Below are 18186 nucleotides of genomic sequence, written 5' to 3'. Positions count from 1 at the left end.
GATTTCTTACACAGCAGCAAGTTTGGGAGATGCTTCCTTGGTAAACTCAATTTTAAGACTTCACAAATTGAAGGATTCTCAAAATTTCAAGAGTTGGGGGATTAGACCTTCTAGATCAGGGTTTCTTCATCTAGAGCCTACAGACCTCTTGGAGATCTGTGAACTTGGATGGGAATTTATTTTCATATCATATATGTTTTTATTTGATGCATTAAAACATTATTCTGGAAAAGATTCCCTCTATAGGAAACAGACAAAGGATTGCATGACAGAAAAAAGGTTACGAATCTTTAGACCAGAGAAGTGCAATATGTTTGTTGGAGAATGAAGACAAATAGGAAAGTTCCTAAAGCTCAGTCCTACTTTGTGATTGCAAAGGCCTGTCCCAGCTCAAAAAACATACAGGAAAAAAAAAGAAAAATTTGAAAAAGAAATAAAAAGAAAGTCTACTCCCAGTCAAAGAATCATCTTGTGCTATTTACATCCTCTTTATAAAGTACTAGTGAGCACACCTGTACTATGCCCTTTTGATGTCACCAAAGGTTAAGTGGACAATTCATCAAATTGATCTAGGATTCTCTGATCACCCCCTACTCCCCTCACCATGTTACAAATTTCTATTTTAATCTTCACAATTGTTTAAATTAAGTAGGGGCATATGATTGTAATATTGGAATCTGAAATAAATTTGAAATTTGTAAAGAAACTTTGAAAAGTCTATGAACAATTAAGGGGCTCAGTTCAGGGAAAGAAAATTACCAGCTGATAAAATTTTTAAAAATCGAATCTCCTATATATATATAAGTTAGCATACAAACTCCACCATCACCCAGGTTCTTTGGTTCTTCAGGAGACTCTTTGTGTCTATTTTAATCTGATTTCACCTACATAAAAATGTTTTGTGTATGGGAGTAGTATGATTTTCTACCAAGATTTCCACTCCTTTTCCAACTTCTAAAAAGCCCTGTTCTTATTTGTTTCAGACAACCACCTTACCAAATTCACAGGAGTTGGTTTGATCGTGTATCAGGCTCATAGGAATGTCCCAACCAGCAGCTCTGTTAATCCCTGAATGGCAGGACTTTTTGCCTTGCAGAGAGCCCCACTTGAGATCAGCATCTGATTTCTTAACAACTGCCACAGCATAATAGCCTTGTTAGACACATAGAAAAGCAAATATTAATGCAGGGCCAGGAGAAATCCTTGATTTAGGTGTTTCATCAAGTGCAACTAGCTTCTGTTTACCCAGGTCTTCTCTTCATTTTGGGGGAAAGTAAAAAGATCTCCCCCAATTCCTACATCTCTTCCCTCCCTTTATAGCTATCTTCACTTCTTTTTCACATAAAGAAATTGAGGATCAGAATTCAATTGATTTACCTGAGGTCACACAACTCTTAGACTCAGTGTAAAAGACTTATCAGATGTACAGGTAGATTGGGTTCCCCTGGGAAGTAGTTGGTTCCCCCTTCATGGAAATCTCCAGCAAGAAATGAAACAACTATTTGTTGAGTAAGTTACAGGTAATTCTTGCTTAGATACTAAACAGATTGTTTTTCAGGTATTTCCCCATTATGTTATAATGCTACTTAATTTAGTATAAGAAACTTACCAAGAACTCCACAAGCTCACTGATGAATGAATGCAGGAAAGATTTATTTTACATTCTTGCAAAAATGGGTGGCTAGGTAGTAGACATACCTCTGGGACTCCAAAGACAGCATTTTATTTTCTATCCTGAAGTACAAATCCCTCCTCTAATTCCCCATTAATTGGACGTTACAGAAGTTACATGACATGGATCTCCACCCCTCATCTGCCCCCAAGGAGTTTACATTCTAGAAGGGGGAAAGTAACAGAGGAGGACTAAGAGTAAAGAACAAAAAATTCTTTTCAAATCTCACATCACTATCCCTGATTATGAAAGCCAGACACTGCCTCCAAGGAGCTTACATTCTTTTAGGGGAAGATAAACTCCACCCTTGATTATTCCTTGATGTCCTCTTAGGCTTCAATTTTCTAATTTAAGTTTAATTTCTCCAATTTAATTTTCATAATTGTGGAAACCAAATGCTCATTCATTTCTCATATAGGTTTTCAAATCTTTTTTATAGCTTCACTTTTTTAAAACACATGGAACAAAAGTTATCATCTGTTTTTCTTAAATAACTACATACTTGTATTTAATTTATACTTTAATATATTTAACATGTATTGGTCATCCTGCCATCTAGGGGAGGGAGTGGGGGAAAGGAAGGGAAAAATTGCAACAAAAGGTTTGGCAGTTGTCAATGCTGTAAAATTACCCATGCATATAACTTGTAAATAAAGAGCTATTAATAAAAAAAGAGAAACAAAGTACGAAACTCCCACACTCAATTTGTCTGATTCTGACCACTCTTTAGTCAGATAGCTTCTGGCCTCAGGAAACTCACACAGATCAAACTGCTTAGACATAGTGATTAAGACCACTATTCAATTCATTGCTGACTGTAATCTTGTCAGCAATAATGGAGACCACTCCTTCCTACCTATGAGCCACAGAGTTAGCATATCGTTGATTGAAAGTTAAATAAATATATCTCCAAACTTTGTTTCTGTGCTGAAATTCTCTTAGAATTCCAGCCCACTTTTTGTAATGGCATTATAATTGCTATTGCAATAAAACTTTGTCTCTTGACTAGGAGATGGGTTCAAGCCTGAAAATTCTTTTGAAATACCTTGCGACACTTGTCTGAGACCCCAAACTTTTGGGATTCCCCCCTTCCCAACCTCAACATATGATCTCAAATATTCCTTCCAGCTCTAATGTTCTTGTACTATTTACCTCTTTCTTGTTTAGACTATCTCAACAGTCTTCCCTTCAAGTCTCTTCCCTTTTTTTGATTGATTTTTTGGGGGGAGACAATTGGAATTAAGTGATTTGTCCAAGGTCACATAGCTAGTAAGCATCTGAAGCTGGATTTGAACTAGGGTCCTCCTGACTCTAAAACCACTTCCTCTGTCTATTGCACTACCTACCTGACCTAATCATTTCCCCTACAGTTGCCAAAATGATTTTCCTAAAGCATAGGTCTACTCAACAAACTTCAGTGACTTCCTATACCTCTGAGGTTAAATACAAGCTACTCTGATCATGTTATCCCCTTCCTCAATAAACTGTTATTACCTTCAGGATGTTTGTCAGTCAAAGCCCTTCATAACCTGCCCCTCTCCCCAACACAGTCTGAGATCAAGTGACTCCCAATACTTAGAATGCTTCCCCCTATCCCATCTCTGCCTTCTCCCAACCCCGGCTTCATTCAAATACCAGCTACAATTCTCATCTTCTGTAGAATGCCTTTTTGATTTTCCCTTAATTGTAGTGTCTTCCCCCCTATTGTAAATTTATCCTCTATATAGCTTATTTGTACATAATTATATATGGCCTTCTCCTAACTCCACCTTAGACTATGAGCTCCTTGAGATCAGCAATTGTGTTTTTCCTTTCTTTGTATGCACAGTGGTTTGCTCACTGCTTGACACATAGTAGGTGCTTTCTGTGTTTTCAGTTTTAAGTTTCATAATTGCCTCGGTCTGTTTGGTTATAAGCATATCTCTTATCCAAAAGCCACAAGAAGTATATGATCTGCTTCTTTTCTAATTTTAAAAAATAATATGATCTTTAATATTAAGGATACATAATAATATAGCATTGTATTTATATAGCACCTACTATGGCTTGGCTTTGGATCAAGTGCCTTACAATTATTATCTCATTTGATCCTCACAAGAACTCTGCAAAGTCGATGTTAATGTTATCCTTATTTTACAAGTGGGGAAACTGAGGGTAAATAAAAATTAAGTGACTTGCCCAGGGTCACATAGCTAGTAAGTGTCTGAGGTCAAATTTGAACTCAGGATTTCTTGAGTCCAGGTTCAGCACTCATCTACTGCACTACCTAGCCTCCTCTAGCAAATGCTTAATAAATATTTATTTACTGTTTTGAATTTGAGGACCTGTTTCAATTTACCCTTTTAGCCTTATTTTGCTATATTTCCCTTCACATTGTATAACCCAGACAAAATGGCCTTTTGTCATATAATATTCTGCTTCCCCATTTCTTCCTGTGTATGTACATGTTTGGAATGCTCTCCCTCTTCAACTTGGCTTCTCAGTCTCTAGATTCTTTCCAAGCTCCGCTCAAGCCTAGCTTCTAAAGGAGGCCTTTCCTGATTTCCCCATCTGATAGGGCCTCTGCTCAAATTTTACTTATATTTATTTTTTAATCTATTTTCTATTAGAGGTAGCTGTGGTATAAGAGCTGGCTGAGGAACCATCAAGACTTGTGTTCAAATGCTGCCTTTGACATATACTAACCATATGACCCTGGACAAATTACATAATCTCTAAGTATTCTAGCCTATAGCTTCTTAAACAGCCCCTCATGGAAATGAATGTGGGGGGTCATGAAATTATGATTTATTATCAGTACATTTTGATTTGCATAGCTAATTTATATACTTGGGGTCATGTAAAAGTTTCTTGGGTGAAAAGAGGTAGCAATAGAAAAAGATCAAGAAACTCTGCTCCTAAGCAAGTCTCTTAAGATTTTGAATTGCATAGAAAGTGCCAGCTTACATAGGCAGGAGGAGTTTTCTCATATGGGAGTTCCCTAAATTAATGAATTTGATCTGATTGAGATATTTTAATATATTCATTTATGTACATTTTTTTCCTGCCCCTTAAGGACAAGGGCACTTTCCTTTTTATCTTTGTAGTCCTAGGAACCTGGAATATAATAAATACATTAAGAATATTTTTAAAAATTAATTTATTGATCATTGATGGATACAGCATGACACAGCACTAAAAGATCCAGAATCATTCTGATATTGCCACCAATTCACTGTATGATTTGCTCAGAAAATGAGATTGGCTTTAGAAGTGATTTCCTATTTAGGAAAGGAGTATGGACCAGATGAACTCATATCCCTTCTAATTCTGAGATTCTGGGATTTATGAAGATCCCTTACTGTACTTAATGCCCTAATAAATGAGTGTTACAAGGTGTTAGAGCTTTTTCCCTTCAGGATCCTTCCTTCAAGGAATAGTATTGGGTGTTTGGGAGAAGTTTAAAAAAAATTAAACCATGATGGCATCTAAAAGAGCTTTTAAGCTGTCAAGTATTGTATCACTCCAGATATTGTTATTATTAATACTACTATAAGCATAGGGACATATATATTTTTTCTTCAAAACACATTCCATTCAACAATCATTTATCTAGTTATTTTTGGTTCTGACCTGTGATGTCATCTTTGTAGGGGAATTTTCTTCTTTCTTTTTTTTTTGCGTAGGGAAAATTTCAATGAGAAAACTCCTCATTGTTTTCTGGACATTGAGACATTCCCATGTGTTTTGGACCTAGTTATCCTGACTTCAAAACTGGTTCTTTATTCACTACACAGGACTGCTTCTTCAACATGCATTCGGAAGCACTTACTACATGCTAGTAGGGTAGCTGAGTGGCTCATTAGATAAAGTGTTAGGGTTGGGATCAATAAAATTCATCTTTGCTGAGTTCAAATCTGGTCTCAGACACTTAGTAACTTAGTGACCTTAACAAGTCATAACCCTGTTTACCTCAGTTTTCTCATCTGTAAAATGAGCTGGAGAAGGAAATAACAAACCAAACTTAGTATCTCTGCCAAAAAAAAACCCAAAAGGGATCACAGAAAGTCAGACGATGGAAAAACAACAACAAATGTACTAGTAAGCTCTTAGGGAACTATGATAGGCAGAGGGGAATCTACAAATTAAGATGGAAACAACTACTGCCCTCAAGAAGCTTGCATTCTACATTCTTTTCCTTCTACGACTCTTAGAATAATTCATATTTCTTAGAGCTAGATATGGTCATTTCATCTGGGCTGATTGGTTTCATCATAATTAAGTAAGTTTCTAAAAGTCTATTCATATATTTTTTATTTTAATCTGACCTTAGGCTAATAATGCACAGTCCCTGACCTCAAGCTATGCCATATCTAGAGAACAATGTCCACAGAAGCAGTCATCTAATGATTCTTGAACATTTTCAAAACTGAACTTGACTTTCTACAGACTCATTGAGTTTCTTTACAGCTTTTTTTCCCCTCAAGTATTAGAAATTTCCTTTTACTGTTGAAGTTACCAATGTAGACTCACCTTCAATAGGTTTAATGGGACAAAGAGGCCCTTGCCCATGATTGGAATCCTTAGTCTCTGAAAATACAAGGATAAATGAGATGTCATCTTTCATTAGCATTTATTGAGTTGAATATCAGGATTTTTTAATAATAACTGTTTATTGTCGTATTCCTTAGATTTTTCCATAATTTAGCATAAAGTGAATTAAAAAAAAATCTGATTGAATTCAAACAAGGCTCATTTAGCTATTATCTGATTATGTAGCTTGTAGACAATCTTTTTCCTTTTTCCTTTTCCCACCTGTTTTTTTTTTTTCTTTTCCTTGTGGCCATTCTAACACTTATTAGATCCTCCATTCTGTGGAGAATGGGCAGGATGGAGAGAACAACTGAAACTTACTCCTTGGTATGATGAAAGAAATTTAAAATAAATGACTAAACTAAGATATTTCGATGAACTCTGAACTTCTGTTGACCCATTCTGTTATCCTTACCATCTCTGAATTCCAAACCTGCAAATAGTCCAATAAAATCTATTTATAAAATATAATTTTGTCATGAACAAGATGGAGTCAGTTATCAAAGGAAGATCTCATTCAACTTACTGTAATTCTCTGCCAGGACAATCTCCAGACCACATTTGCCAGCAATATAGATAAATCCTGCATCCAAGCTCATAGCATCAGCTTCCCCTTTCTATAATGGCAAAACAAATAATTAGGGAGAAGAATGGATGGAATAAGTGTTTATTAAGTACTTACTACATAGTAGGCACTGTGCAAAGCACTTTACAAATATTATATCATTTGATTATTAGCAAAGTAACTGGATCGTTTCATGTCCCATCTTTCTTATAGCCCTCCATCAGAACAATTTCATTGCATACAAGAGTTTGCTGGCAAATGGAGGCCCAGGGCTAGATTTTCTGCCAGATACTATTCAGAGATAAGCCATATGGAATGGAGATGTAGAAAAATAATAACAGTAATAGCTTCTGTCCATATATTGCTTTGTCCATATACACATCTACAAAGCATTCCTATGCAAATCTATACCACATTGAATGAGTTTTAGTTTGTGAGAAAATGAGCTCAACGTTTGTGGGGAGAATATTGGTATTGCTAGTACATTTCAATTTAATTAAATGTCCTTGAGACAAATAGCAAGATGGATAGAACATTGAGCCTGGAGTCAGAAAGATCTGAGTTCAATTGAGACCTCAGACACTTCTTAGCTGGGTGATCCTGTCCAAGTCACTTAACTTCTGTTTTAGTTTCCTCAATTATAAAATGGGAATCATAATAACCCTACTTTTCAGGGTTTTTGTAAAGATCAAATAAAATATTTGTAAAATGCTTATTCCTCTCTCCCACCCACTTTGTTGTGAATCAAGGGGTTTGTGACTGACTGGTAAAAGTAAATATAATTGTAGGTATTTGGGACCAGGTTTTTGAAGAGGACTGGGCCCAGAGTGATCAGGCAGCTACATATTCAACTAATTCATGTGTTAAATCATAGTATTACAACTTAAAGGTCATCAGCTTTAATCCCTCTAATTTATAGATGAGGAAACAGGCCCAGAAACATTATGAGACCCTGACGTCCACATAAGTGGTAAGAGGCAGAGTTAATTTAAAATTCTAAGGCAATTCCTCTGACTTTAAATACAGGATTCTCTCTCCTGACCCATCTTGCCTGGTAAGTAGCAGAACTAGAATTCAGATCCTAGGCCTGAAGAACCCAAGAAAGATGATGCAGTTTTAATATGGTGGCTCCGTACCATAATCTTGTCAATGCATTCTTCTGAGGTTTCTGCCACAACACATTCAATGGCTAAACCACTGACCATACTCCACTCATGGCACTTCACCTCTTCATCTTTGCTCACTGCACACCAGATCATTTTTTGGGGCATCAAGGGAGAAGTCTTAGCTAGAAGCAAGAAGGAAAGGTCAGAGTTTGGTTGGTTGTTTTTTAACACTGTAGGAGGAGGATGCTAATATTTCTATTGAAACTTGCCAACTTTAAACATAAGTTTCTATCCAATAGTAGCAGCCATTTCATCTCCTTGAGACATTCTGAGATAATTTCCTTGCACTTGACCCCATTAGATGGCTAACACACATTTATTTTGCACCTACTCTGTGTCAGGTACTATGCTTATCACTGGAGGAAAAAAAATTAGTCTCAACCTGTAGGAATTCAATTCTAATGGAGAAGATTACATATAAATAATTAGGCACATACAAGATATATATATAGGCAAGAGAGTACTGCTAAATATTTAACAACTCTCTCAGAAAAAAAAGTAGTAGATTCAAATTAAGTTTAATTTTGTTATTTATCAGCAGTTTTTCTATCCCTTTCTTAAGTCTAGACAATCAACAACACAGAGAATCTGAATCTAATTTGTAGCCTTTGCTGATTTCTGAGGTGTTAATGCTCACACTGAAAATTTAAAAATCAGTTCTTGTGAGCTGGTTTTAAACGGCTACTGCATACCTTTGTGTAGATGAATAGTAACCTGAGAGGGGAAGAGGGAGGAGAAAAAGGTCACAAAAATTTTCCTTGCAGAATGTGAAATTTAAGTCTTAAACGGAAGCCAAAGAAATGAAGAAACAGAGATGAGGTGACAAAGCTCTCTAGGCATGGGGAACAGACAGGGAAAAAGTGTTTTCATCTAGAAAACAAAACAATTGGACCAGATTCTTTCTGCCCTCAGCTCTCTGCTTCTGCTCTTTGTCTCTGTCTTTCTTTCTCCTTTCATTTGTAAAATAAAGGTTGAAATAGATGACATATAAGATTCTTCCCAGTTATGAATCTATGATCCTATGATCTAGGGTCAAATATTAATGCTATTACATAATATTTGTAGGACCTTAAACAAGTTACTCAAACTGTCTAGATATCAGTTTCCTCATGTGTAAAATGTGAGTTTTTTTGTGATAATTTCTGAAGTTCTTTATAGGTCTAAGTCAATGAACCCCTGAATTTACAACTAATTTTAACTATCTTACTATCTAATTTCACCATCTGGATCAAACAGTCCAGATTTTCACTAGGGACACAATATCAGTGTTAATTCAATATGGTGTCAGCATTCAAGCACAACGTATTGATCCTAATATCTTGATTCATTTTGATGAGACAGATCAACAAAATCCAGAACCATTAATAAATTAAAAAAAAAACTCCTTATGATTTTCTAGAAAGGAAATCTAAAAAAGTGCCCAGAAATGAATTCCTTTCCTATTCAGCAAGACTCAGCAAGTAGAATAGCTATTGAGGGAGAAAGGATAGTTTAGAATGTTGTATTTCCTCAGTGGTGACAGGTTGAACTGGGAAACAAGAAAGATTTTCTGTTCTGCTAGATTGAAGGAGGAAACTTCACAGCAAGAAATTGGAAGGGATGTTTTGAAAACTGGTGATGGTGGGAGGCAGCATGAAGACTCAGCATGGAGTTCTTGAAACCTATGTGCTTGTGTCCTACAATGGTACTAAACTGCAGTTCTTAATCTGAGGTCTGTGGGTAGACTGCAGGAAGTTTGGGCATTTCATTTGGAAAAAGAAAAAACATCTTTATTTTCACTAATTTCTAGCCAAAATCTAGCATTTCCTCCAATTAGAAAATTTTATTTTAAAGCATTTTGAGGAGGGGTATGTAAGTTTCACCAGAATGCCAGAGGAGCCCATAAGGCAACATAGGTGGAGAAGCTGGTTGTGTCCAGTGATTCACCAGACTTATAAAAGAGATACTGTTCAGATCAAAAATCTGTGAGTCAGGAGTCTGTGAAAACCTGTGGGAAAGGGGTCATTTGAATCTCAATGTTAGTTTCTATGGCTATTCATTTGTCAGAATTAATCTATCTATTTATTTAACTGTCTATCTGTCTATTTACCTAAATATTCATCCATTCATTTTAGGGAAGTGTTTTGGTACAAAATATTAAGATGTCTCTCAATGCCTGCAACAAAATTAAGGCTATTATAGATTGCTCCCATCAGACTTCCCCAGCCCTCTCTGGCATGATCCATGATCCAATTGCTTACATATTGTCAAAGTCTTCACAGCCTTCATATGCTTGTAGCCCAAGTACTGCTCGTGATCCATCTTAGCAGGGAGCCTCAGAAATCTGTTAGTTGAGTCTTTAAACAGCAGGTCCTTTCCATGATGGGAACCAAAGAGTTGGAAAATCTCTGATTTGCCCTTGCCAAACCTTTTCTATTCAAGGGAAAAGAGAACCATGAGTAAGAACAGATGACTTGGGAGGGGATAAATTAATGTTTAAAAGGACAAGAAAATGATACCACAAAAGGAGACTCCTTGGGGCAAAAGGAAAAAGACCAAAAGGGGAAAGGAATCTTTGAATAAAATAGATCCACAAAAGGAAACATGGATGTGACTGGCTAGAGTGCTTATGGTGTATTTCTCCTTGGAAGGATCTCTTATTTGACTGTTCTCAATACCCTTTCAGTGGTCTGTCAGATCAAAACTACTTTCAAAATAATACTAAGATATCATTTATTTACAAAATATTCATCCTTTTCCCAACTACGTATCTATATGAGGCTAGATTTTATTTATATATTTCATTTCAACCAAATGACATGTCACCACAAATTAAGTCCAGAGCAGCAGTGAGAATCCAACTGTCTTCTATTAAGTCACATATTGAAGAGATTTGTAAAAATACATAAAACAATGCCATTTTTCACACTAGTTTTTTTTTTCTTTTGTTTTGGAAAATTTATTTTTTTTAAAATGTTATTTATGCTAACATGCAACAGATTTGTTATTTTAAAATGAATTAATAAATAAATATTTTAAATATAATCAGTTTTAATTTCCAATATAGTAAATATTGATAGATATTATCTGTGAAAACATATTTGAGAACGGGATCCTCCATAATTTTTAAGCATATAAAGAGATGCTGAGACCAAAATGCTTGCAAACTACTGCATAACTTAGTATAGATATGGGCTTATGAAATTCTGATCAATAAGTCAGCAATGTAGGAGGTAGCCTTCATGGGCTTTAGGATCTGTAGACACTCATGAGACACCAAAGGCAGATGACATCACTTTTTAAGAGAACCACTGAAGTGATCAAACTTTGGTGACATCTGTTATGCTGCCTGATATTGAAAGTGAGGCTGAAGAATTATTGAGATATATAGCCTCAAAAGAACAGTTTTTTCCCCATGGATATATAGGATAGAATGAAATTTGAACAGATATAATGCTCAGTATTTGGAAATAAGGATACATTTCTTGACTTGTTTTTCAAAAACTAGTTTTTTGTTTTATCTCAATATGATGCGGTTTGAAGGCTCTCAATTCCTGATGGTCAAGAGGTTAGTGGCAATAATGAAAGAGCTGTTAAATATCCCCTTTAAATGGGCCGAAGGTTTAGGAGTGAAAAAATTCACTCGTTCCCGAATTATTAGTTGCAAAATGAAAGTTTATTGTTGGATAGAAACCAGTTTAGCAAGGGGCTGACTTCTATGGTGGCAGAGTTTTCTTTGGAAATGTAGTTTTGGGCTCTGAGAATGTTCAGCGGGCAGGGTCCTAGCAAAGTGCATCTGCAAAGACCTTAGTTGAGGGAAGCTGTTATATTGGGTATCTTGATGGGGGCTGGGACAGCCAGAGCTGATCAGAGCAGGATTCCTCAATTGAATGAGAATTTAGAATTTCTATGGCAGTTGATTAGCCCCTGAATAATAATAATATTATTATATATAATTATATGTATATTATATATAATATGTTTTATATATATAATAATTTTTATTATTATATTGCTTCTCTTATCCTGGGAGAATGGGGCTCTGTCTCGACTCCTTGGAGCCTTGGAGATCCTGATCTCTGAGATCAGAAAAGGAAACACAGTCTCTAAGAATGATAATCTCAAAGGAACAGTTCCCCTCCCTTTTCATTTACACACACACACACACACACACACACTCATACACCTATCCTGATCTTGCCTTTTACTTCATGGATTATTGATTTGTTTTAATTAGAGTAAAGGACACTCTCCAATCACATTTATTTGAGTTATGCTGATTCAGATAAAGACACTTCATACAAGTATTTTGCATTTACCAAATATAAACTTGGAGGCAGGAGCTATTTCCTTTTTGTCCTTTTGTCCAGTCCCTAGCAAAGTGTATTGCAAATATTCGGTGTTTAATAAATGTCTGCTGACAAAATTAAAAGACCGGGCTTCTACTTCATTATTTTTTCTAAACCTTGGTTTTCTCATATGTAAACTGGGTGTAATATCAGAAATCTCACAGGGCTATTGTGGGACTCAAAGGATAAGAATAACTTATAATGAAGTGACAGAGTTCTTCAAGACCACAAGGCACTGAAGCATCTTATATGTTTTGTTATTATCCCCATTTTAGAGATGAAGAAGTCAATGTGTGCAAAGTGGAATGAATTACTTGAAGTCATTAGAAGGAATGACAGAATTTGAACCCAAGTCTTCAGAATTCCAGTCCAGTTAGTTTTCCATAATTTTTTAAAATAATGTAGGGTAGTGCACCTGAAAGGGTCTTATGAATTAGAAAGTGCTTTTTGTAGGTGATGTATAATTACTTTGTAGTAATAAATATTTTGTTGAGCAGATTGGAGTAGGGAGAGGTATATTCTAGAATTAAAAAGTATTTAAGAAGGGAAAGTAAGTGGTGCTGTGGATGGAGCACAAACCCTGGAGTCAGGAGGATCTGAGTTCAAGTCACTTAACACTTATTAGCTCTGTGACCCTGGGCAAATCACTTAACTCTGATTGCATTACAAAAACCCAAAAAGGATTTACGGGAAGGGGGGAAAAACATTCATTGAGCACCTACTATGTACCTGGTATCTCACTAAGTGGCTCACACATATTTCTTTTGATGCTCATAAAAAACTGTGTTATTATTCTCATTTTACAGTTGAAGGCTCTCAGGCAGATAAAAGGCAAGTGATTTGTCTACAGTCTCACAGTTGGGAAGTGTCTGAAGCAGGATTTTAATTCAGGTCTTCCTCCTCAGCCAGGAATCTACTATACTATCTAACTGCCTAAAGAAGGGCAGACAGATAGAGAAGGAAAAGTCCCAGGCAGGGAATACCTGTGCCTCGGAAAGAAGATTCCAGATCAGATCCTCCTTGCTGTTCACTCTCCGGGACACAACAGCATTAGCAGGTACCTTGCCTAGGTGACATTTCCTGTATTCATCAATGGGCAGCCTGGTACCATCCTCACAGAGCAGCTCAAATTTGTCCCTGTCAGCCGCAGTTGGGAGTGTCTCTGAAAGAATCCAAAATAAAACAAAAGAAAAATGAGAGCAGTTCCAAGGGAACACCCCCCCCCCCCGCCGCCCCCAATGTTCTCAGGCCTTCAGTTCAATCATGTCTCATAATTTCTTCCTGGGAGGTTAGAACGGACCAGAGCTTGTCAGGCCAAAATCACTGGGAGCCAAACTTGTAAAAACAAGAACAATTCCACAAAAAAACAGCAGATGGCACTGGTGGCTCAGCAGAGAAACCACTTCATTCAGCAAGAAAACCATTCAGTAAGAGCGGTTCTGCAAACATATATTGTATCTAGGATATACTGCAACATAGCTAACATATATAAAACTGCTTGCCATCTAGGGGAGGGGGTGGAGGGAGGGAGGGGAAAAAATCGGAACAGAAACGAGTGCAAGGGATAATGTAAAAAAAAATTCCCCTGGCATGGATTCTGTCAATATAAAGTAATTATTAAATAAAAATTAAAAAAAAAAAAAAAAGAGTTAGTGATAGGGTGCCCTGGCTCTCAGGCGTTAATTGACAGCTCTGCAGACCAAAGTATTCTCCCCATGGCAAAAAGAAATCTCTTCCCCTCACCTAAATCCAACTCACTTGCAACTCACTGGCGGACCCAACTTGGAACTGGTCAGTTAGGAAACTCCCTCCCTCCCTCTTTCCTCCCTTCCTTCCTCCCCCCCCTCCTTCCTCTCTTCATCTCTCCCTCTCTCCTTCTCTCCCTTTTTTCCTTCCTTCCTTTCTTCCTTCCTTCCTTCCTTCCTTCCTTCCTTCCTTCCTTCCTTCCTTCCTACCACTTCTATCTTCCTTTTATATATTATTTCCTCCTACTAGAATATAAGCTCCTTGAGGACAGGGATTACCTTACTTTCTGTTTGTATTTGTATTCCAGATACAAGTTTTAAATATATACACAGTGTATATTTAAATTTTTTTTGACTTGTTGACTTGGCGTTTCACTTGTTCCGATTGGGATGTGATTCTTGTTGTCTATGTGCATTTCCTCTCCTACCAGTAGCATAGGAATCTATGTTATCTAATCCTATGTTTAAGAGAGGAGGGAATTTTTTTTATATCTTAATATTGATATTCCGTTTGATTAAATGCCCTTGCTTTGAGTTAACATGTCCCTAGGTATGGTCTGGTAGGAAAAAATTGAATCGGAGCTCATAGCGTATGGTTTTGAATGCTACACTAAAAATTGCTAGGAGCCTGAATATAATTTTCAGAGGAAAAAGTCCAGGCTAAACATAAGATCATCATGAAGAATTTTTTTCCCTTCCCTGGAGGAAGAACATAAGGATAGGAAACAGAGTGAGTAAGATTGGGGAGGGTAATATTCAAGACTGAGCTCAGAGGTGAGTTGGGATTTCTATTTATGGTAAGTTACCTAAAAGGGTTGTATGCTCCATAAAGCTCACATCCCCAACACCATCCTTCAGGCACCTAAGAAAAAGGGAAACATAAGAATGGTTAGAGTCTAGCCATCATTAATGTATTTGACCTTCTTCAGTAGTCATAACTGGGGAAGTTCTGATTTGGAAGGGACCCCAGAGATCCTCTAATTCAATCCTGCTCTGAGGTTCTGAAGAGTAAAGTGAATTTCCTGAGGTTACATGAGTAGTAAATGACAGAGCTGGGAGCCAGAACTAGGTCACCCCACTCTAAATCTAGGAGTCTTTCTGTAATGGGCTGAGGCTTGAGTTGATGCACTGAGGTCCTAAGCACATGAGGCTAAATAATAATTGGACCATACTCTATTAATATATAAGCTTGGAGAAAGAATGGCCCCCACCCACTCTTTGTGCAAGTCCTGATGTGTTGTATAGGAAATGATGATTCTGGTGGGTGGAGGCAGGGGAGTGAAAAAGGAAGGGGAGAAGAGCTCAGATCTCTCTCTCTCTCTGCTAGCTGGCTTCCTGTCGCAGCTGCCCATATTGCTATCGCAATCTTTTTTCACCTCTTCACTTCAATAAAGACTGAAGATTTTTCCCTTAACCTGAGTTCCTGACTCTGGCTGATTTTAAATACACGGTCATTACATTTGGCGCCACTATCCCATGAAGCTATATACCACATAAATCATCAATTTATCATCTGTACTAATATTTATATGGCAGCAAAGTGGATACAATTGGACTGGAAATTAGGAAAATTTGAGTTTGAATTCCTCTAGGGACAGTTAGCTGTGTGACTCTGGGCAAGTCACATAACTCATCTCAGCCTCAATTTCCTCATCTGTAAAATAACAGCATCTGCTTCATAGATTTGTGAGTTTTAAATGAGATAAAGTCCAATGGTTGTTTGGTTGTTGTCCTTTGTTCTCAAAGAGCACCAAAATGACCTCACTACACTGGAGTCAGGTTCCAGTGTCTGACTATGTATGAGCTCAGAAAACTCTCCTGCAGTTGGGGAACACGTGGGGTGGAAATGTCTCTAAATGTGCGCTTCTCATGTTTCTTTTGAACTCCTGCAATTCTGCTTTGCTCATAGATCACAGCTCCTTCTTTAATGTGGACATGTCATGCTGTGCCAGTGTCTCCCATGCCATGCAACTAATTCTAGGTTCTTCAGAGAGACTTTGATAGTTTCCTTGTTTTTGCTTCTTCTGGCCTCCATGTAAGTCCCTTCCTTGAGTGAGTTCTCCATAAAATAGTCAAAATTGGCATTAGAACAATGATACCAGTGGTGCTTTCTGAAGTAGAGTCCGAATGCTTGACAGTTTAGCTTGAGAAAGCACCTCAGTGTTGGGCACTCTATCTTACCAGGTGATCTTCAGAATCTTTCTGACAATTCAAGTGGAAGCCACCCTGTTCTCTAGCATGTCACTGCCCAGGATTCATAGGCAGGCAATAATAGGGTCAGCACAACAGAGTGACTATAACAATGTAAATGGAAAAAACAATGACACAAAGTAATCGTAACAAAATCATAAGGATTAATAGGACTTGGATGAAGAGACTTCAGAAACTCCTGATCTACCACTTGGTGGATGTGGGAGGTCCTAGCTGTTACACACTGTCTATGTCTTTAGACTTTTTCAATATAACAATCGCTTGTGCTGATTTTTTTTCCTCAAAAAAAATACTATTTGTCATAAGGGGTGGTTCTGTGGGAGGGATACTTGGGGTTACTATGATGATCTAAGAAACAGAAAATTAAATAAAAGCTACAAAGAATAAAAAGGAAGCACAACTTTGTTTTCTTTCTCAGTGGGAGAAGATATAGAAAGCATTGTTGAAGCTAAGATAAGACAGAATAAATGTATAGGAAGTAAAAAAAATGTTCACAGGTCCAAAGATGTCGAAATTGCAATTAGAGTCCCACTCACTTGAGAGCTCCTGAGCTGCCAAAGTAAGGTTCTCTGTCTGAGCAGGCACACCGGTCAGGTCCTGCTCCAGCGCAGAGATGGCACAAACGAGAGTCCGTCCAAAAAGCACAAGGCACGCAGCTGTCAGAGAAGAATGTGGCTACCGCTGCATAAGGGGAGAACAAGTCGTGAAACAACTGAGGGCTGTGTGTGCACAGGAAGGCTGGCAGTGTGTGGGGGGAGTATATCCATGTATATGTGTATGTGTGTGGTGTGAGTATATGTGTATGTGCATTGTATATGAGCTGTGAGTATATATGTGTGTATGTGGTATGAGCATTGTACATGTGTATTGTGACTATATGCATGTGTGCATGTATGTATGGTCAGAGTATATTGTGCATGAGCTGTGAGCACATATATGTACGTGTATGTGCATGCAGTGTGAGCAAGTGTGCATGTGTGATCTGAGTATGTGTGTGTGTATTGTGTATGAGCTGTGAGCACATATGTGAGCATGTGGTCCATGCATATGGTGTGAGCATGTATATATGTGTGTGGTCGAGTACATGCGTGTATGTGCATTTTGTATGAGCTGTGACTATATATGTGTGTATGTGGTATAAGCACGTGTGCAAGTGTGTTGTGAGTATATGTGTGTGCATGTATGTATGGTCTGAGTATATTGTGTATGAGTTGTGAGCACATATCTGTGCATGTGTGCATGCATGTGGTGTGAGCATGTGTGCATGTGTGTATGGTGTGCATGTGCATTGCATATGAGCTGTGAGCTCATGTGGTGCATGCATGTGGTGAAAGCATGTGTGCACATGGTATTGCACATGTGTGTGCGTGCATACACAATATGGTGTGAGCATTGTGCATATGTATGCATATGTGTATGCATATTATGTGAGCATGTGTGCATGGTCTAAGTATATTGTGTATGAGCTGTGAGCACATATCTGTGCATGTGTGCATGCATATGGTGTGAGCATGTGTGTATGTGTGGGGTGTGAATATATGTGTGCATGTGCATTGCTCATGAGCTGTGAACACATATGTGTGCGTGCATATGGTGTAAGCATGTGCACACGCATGAGGTGTTGGCGCAGTGTGCATGCATGCACACATATGGTGTGAGCATTGTATACATTGTACATGCATGTGCGAGTATATGTGGGCACTGCATTGTGTGTGACATGAGCACACATGTGTGCATGCACGTAGTGTGAGCATGTGTACATGGGGGTATGGTGTGAGAATGTGTGTATATCCATTGTGGATATGATGTGAGCATGTATACATGTGTGTTGTGAGTATATACATGTGTGCATAAGAGTTTGAATAAAAATCCAAAACTTTAAAAATGCATCTTTTACAAAACAGAACTTTTATGCACTGAAAAGTTC

At 37.6% G+C, this 18186-nt stretch overlaps 1 protein-coding gene across 2 annotated transcripts in view; it reads right to left on the bottom strand.

Annotated features, from left to right (window-relative positions):
* TF (transferrin) overlaps positions 1 to 18186 on the bottom strand; it is a 48779-nt gene that overhangs the window by 14189 nt on the left and 16404 nt on the right. For both annotated transcript variants that reach the window (XM_051985572.1, XM_051985573.1), the window contains 8 exons: positions 16796 to 16940; positions 14855 to 14910; positions 13287 to 13465; positions 10216 to 10387; positions 7946 to 8097; positions 6771 to 6861; positions 6185 to 6241; positions 997 to 1152 (listed from right to left, as the gene is read on the bottom strand). In XM_051985572.1, the coding sequence (XP_051841532.1) occupies positions 997 to 1152; positions 6185 to 6241; positions 6771 to 6861; positions 7946 to 8097; positions 10216 to 10387; positions 13287 to 13465; positions 14855 to 14910; positions 16796 to 16940 (1008 nt within the window). The remainder of the gene's footprint in view (positions 1 to 996; positions 1153 to 6184; positions 6242 to 6770; positions 6862 to 7945; positions 8098 to 10215; positions 10388 to 13286; positions 13466 to 14854; positions 14911 to 16795; positions 16941 to 18186) is intronic.

The sequence above is a fragment of the Antechinus flavipes genome, chromosome 3 (genome assembly GCF_016432865.1).
Source record: "Antechinus flavipes isolate AdamAnt ecotype Samford, QLD, Australia chromosome 3, AdamAnt_v2, whole genome shotgun sequence".
Taxonomy (NCBI): Eukaryota; Metazoa; Chordata; class Mammalia; order Dasyuromorphia; family Dasyuridae; genus Antechinus; species Antechinus flavipes.
The sequence above is the reverse complement of the archived record's forward strand: the minus strand, read 5'-3'. Positions and strand labels throughout refer to the sequence as shown.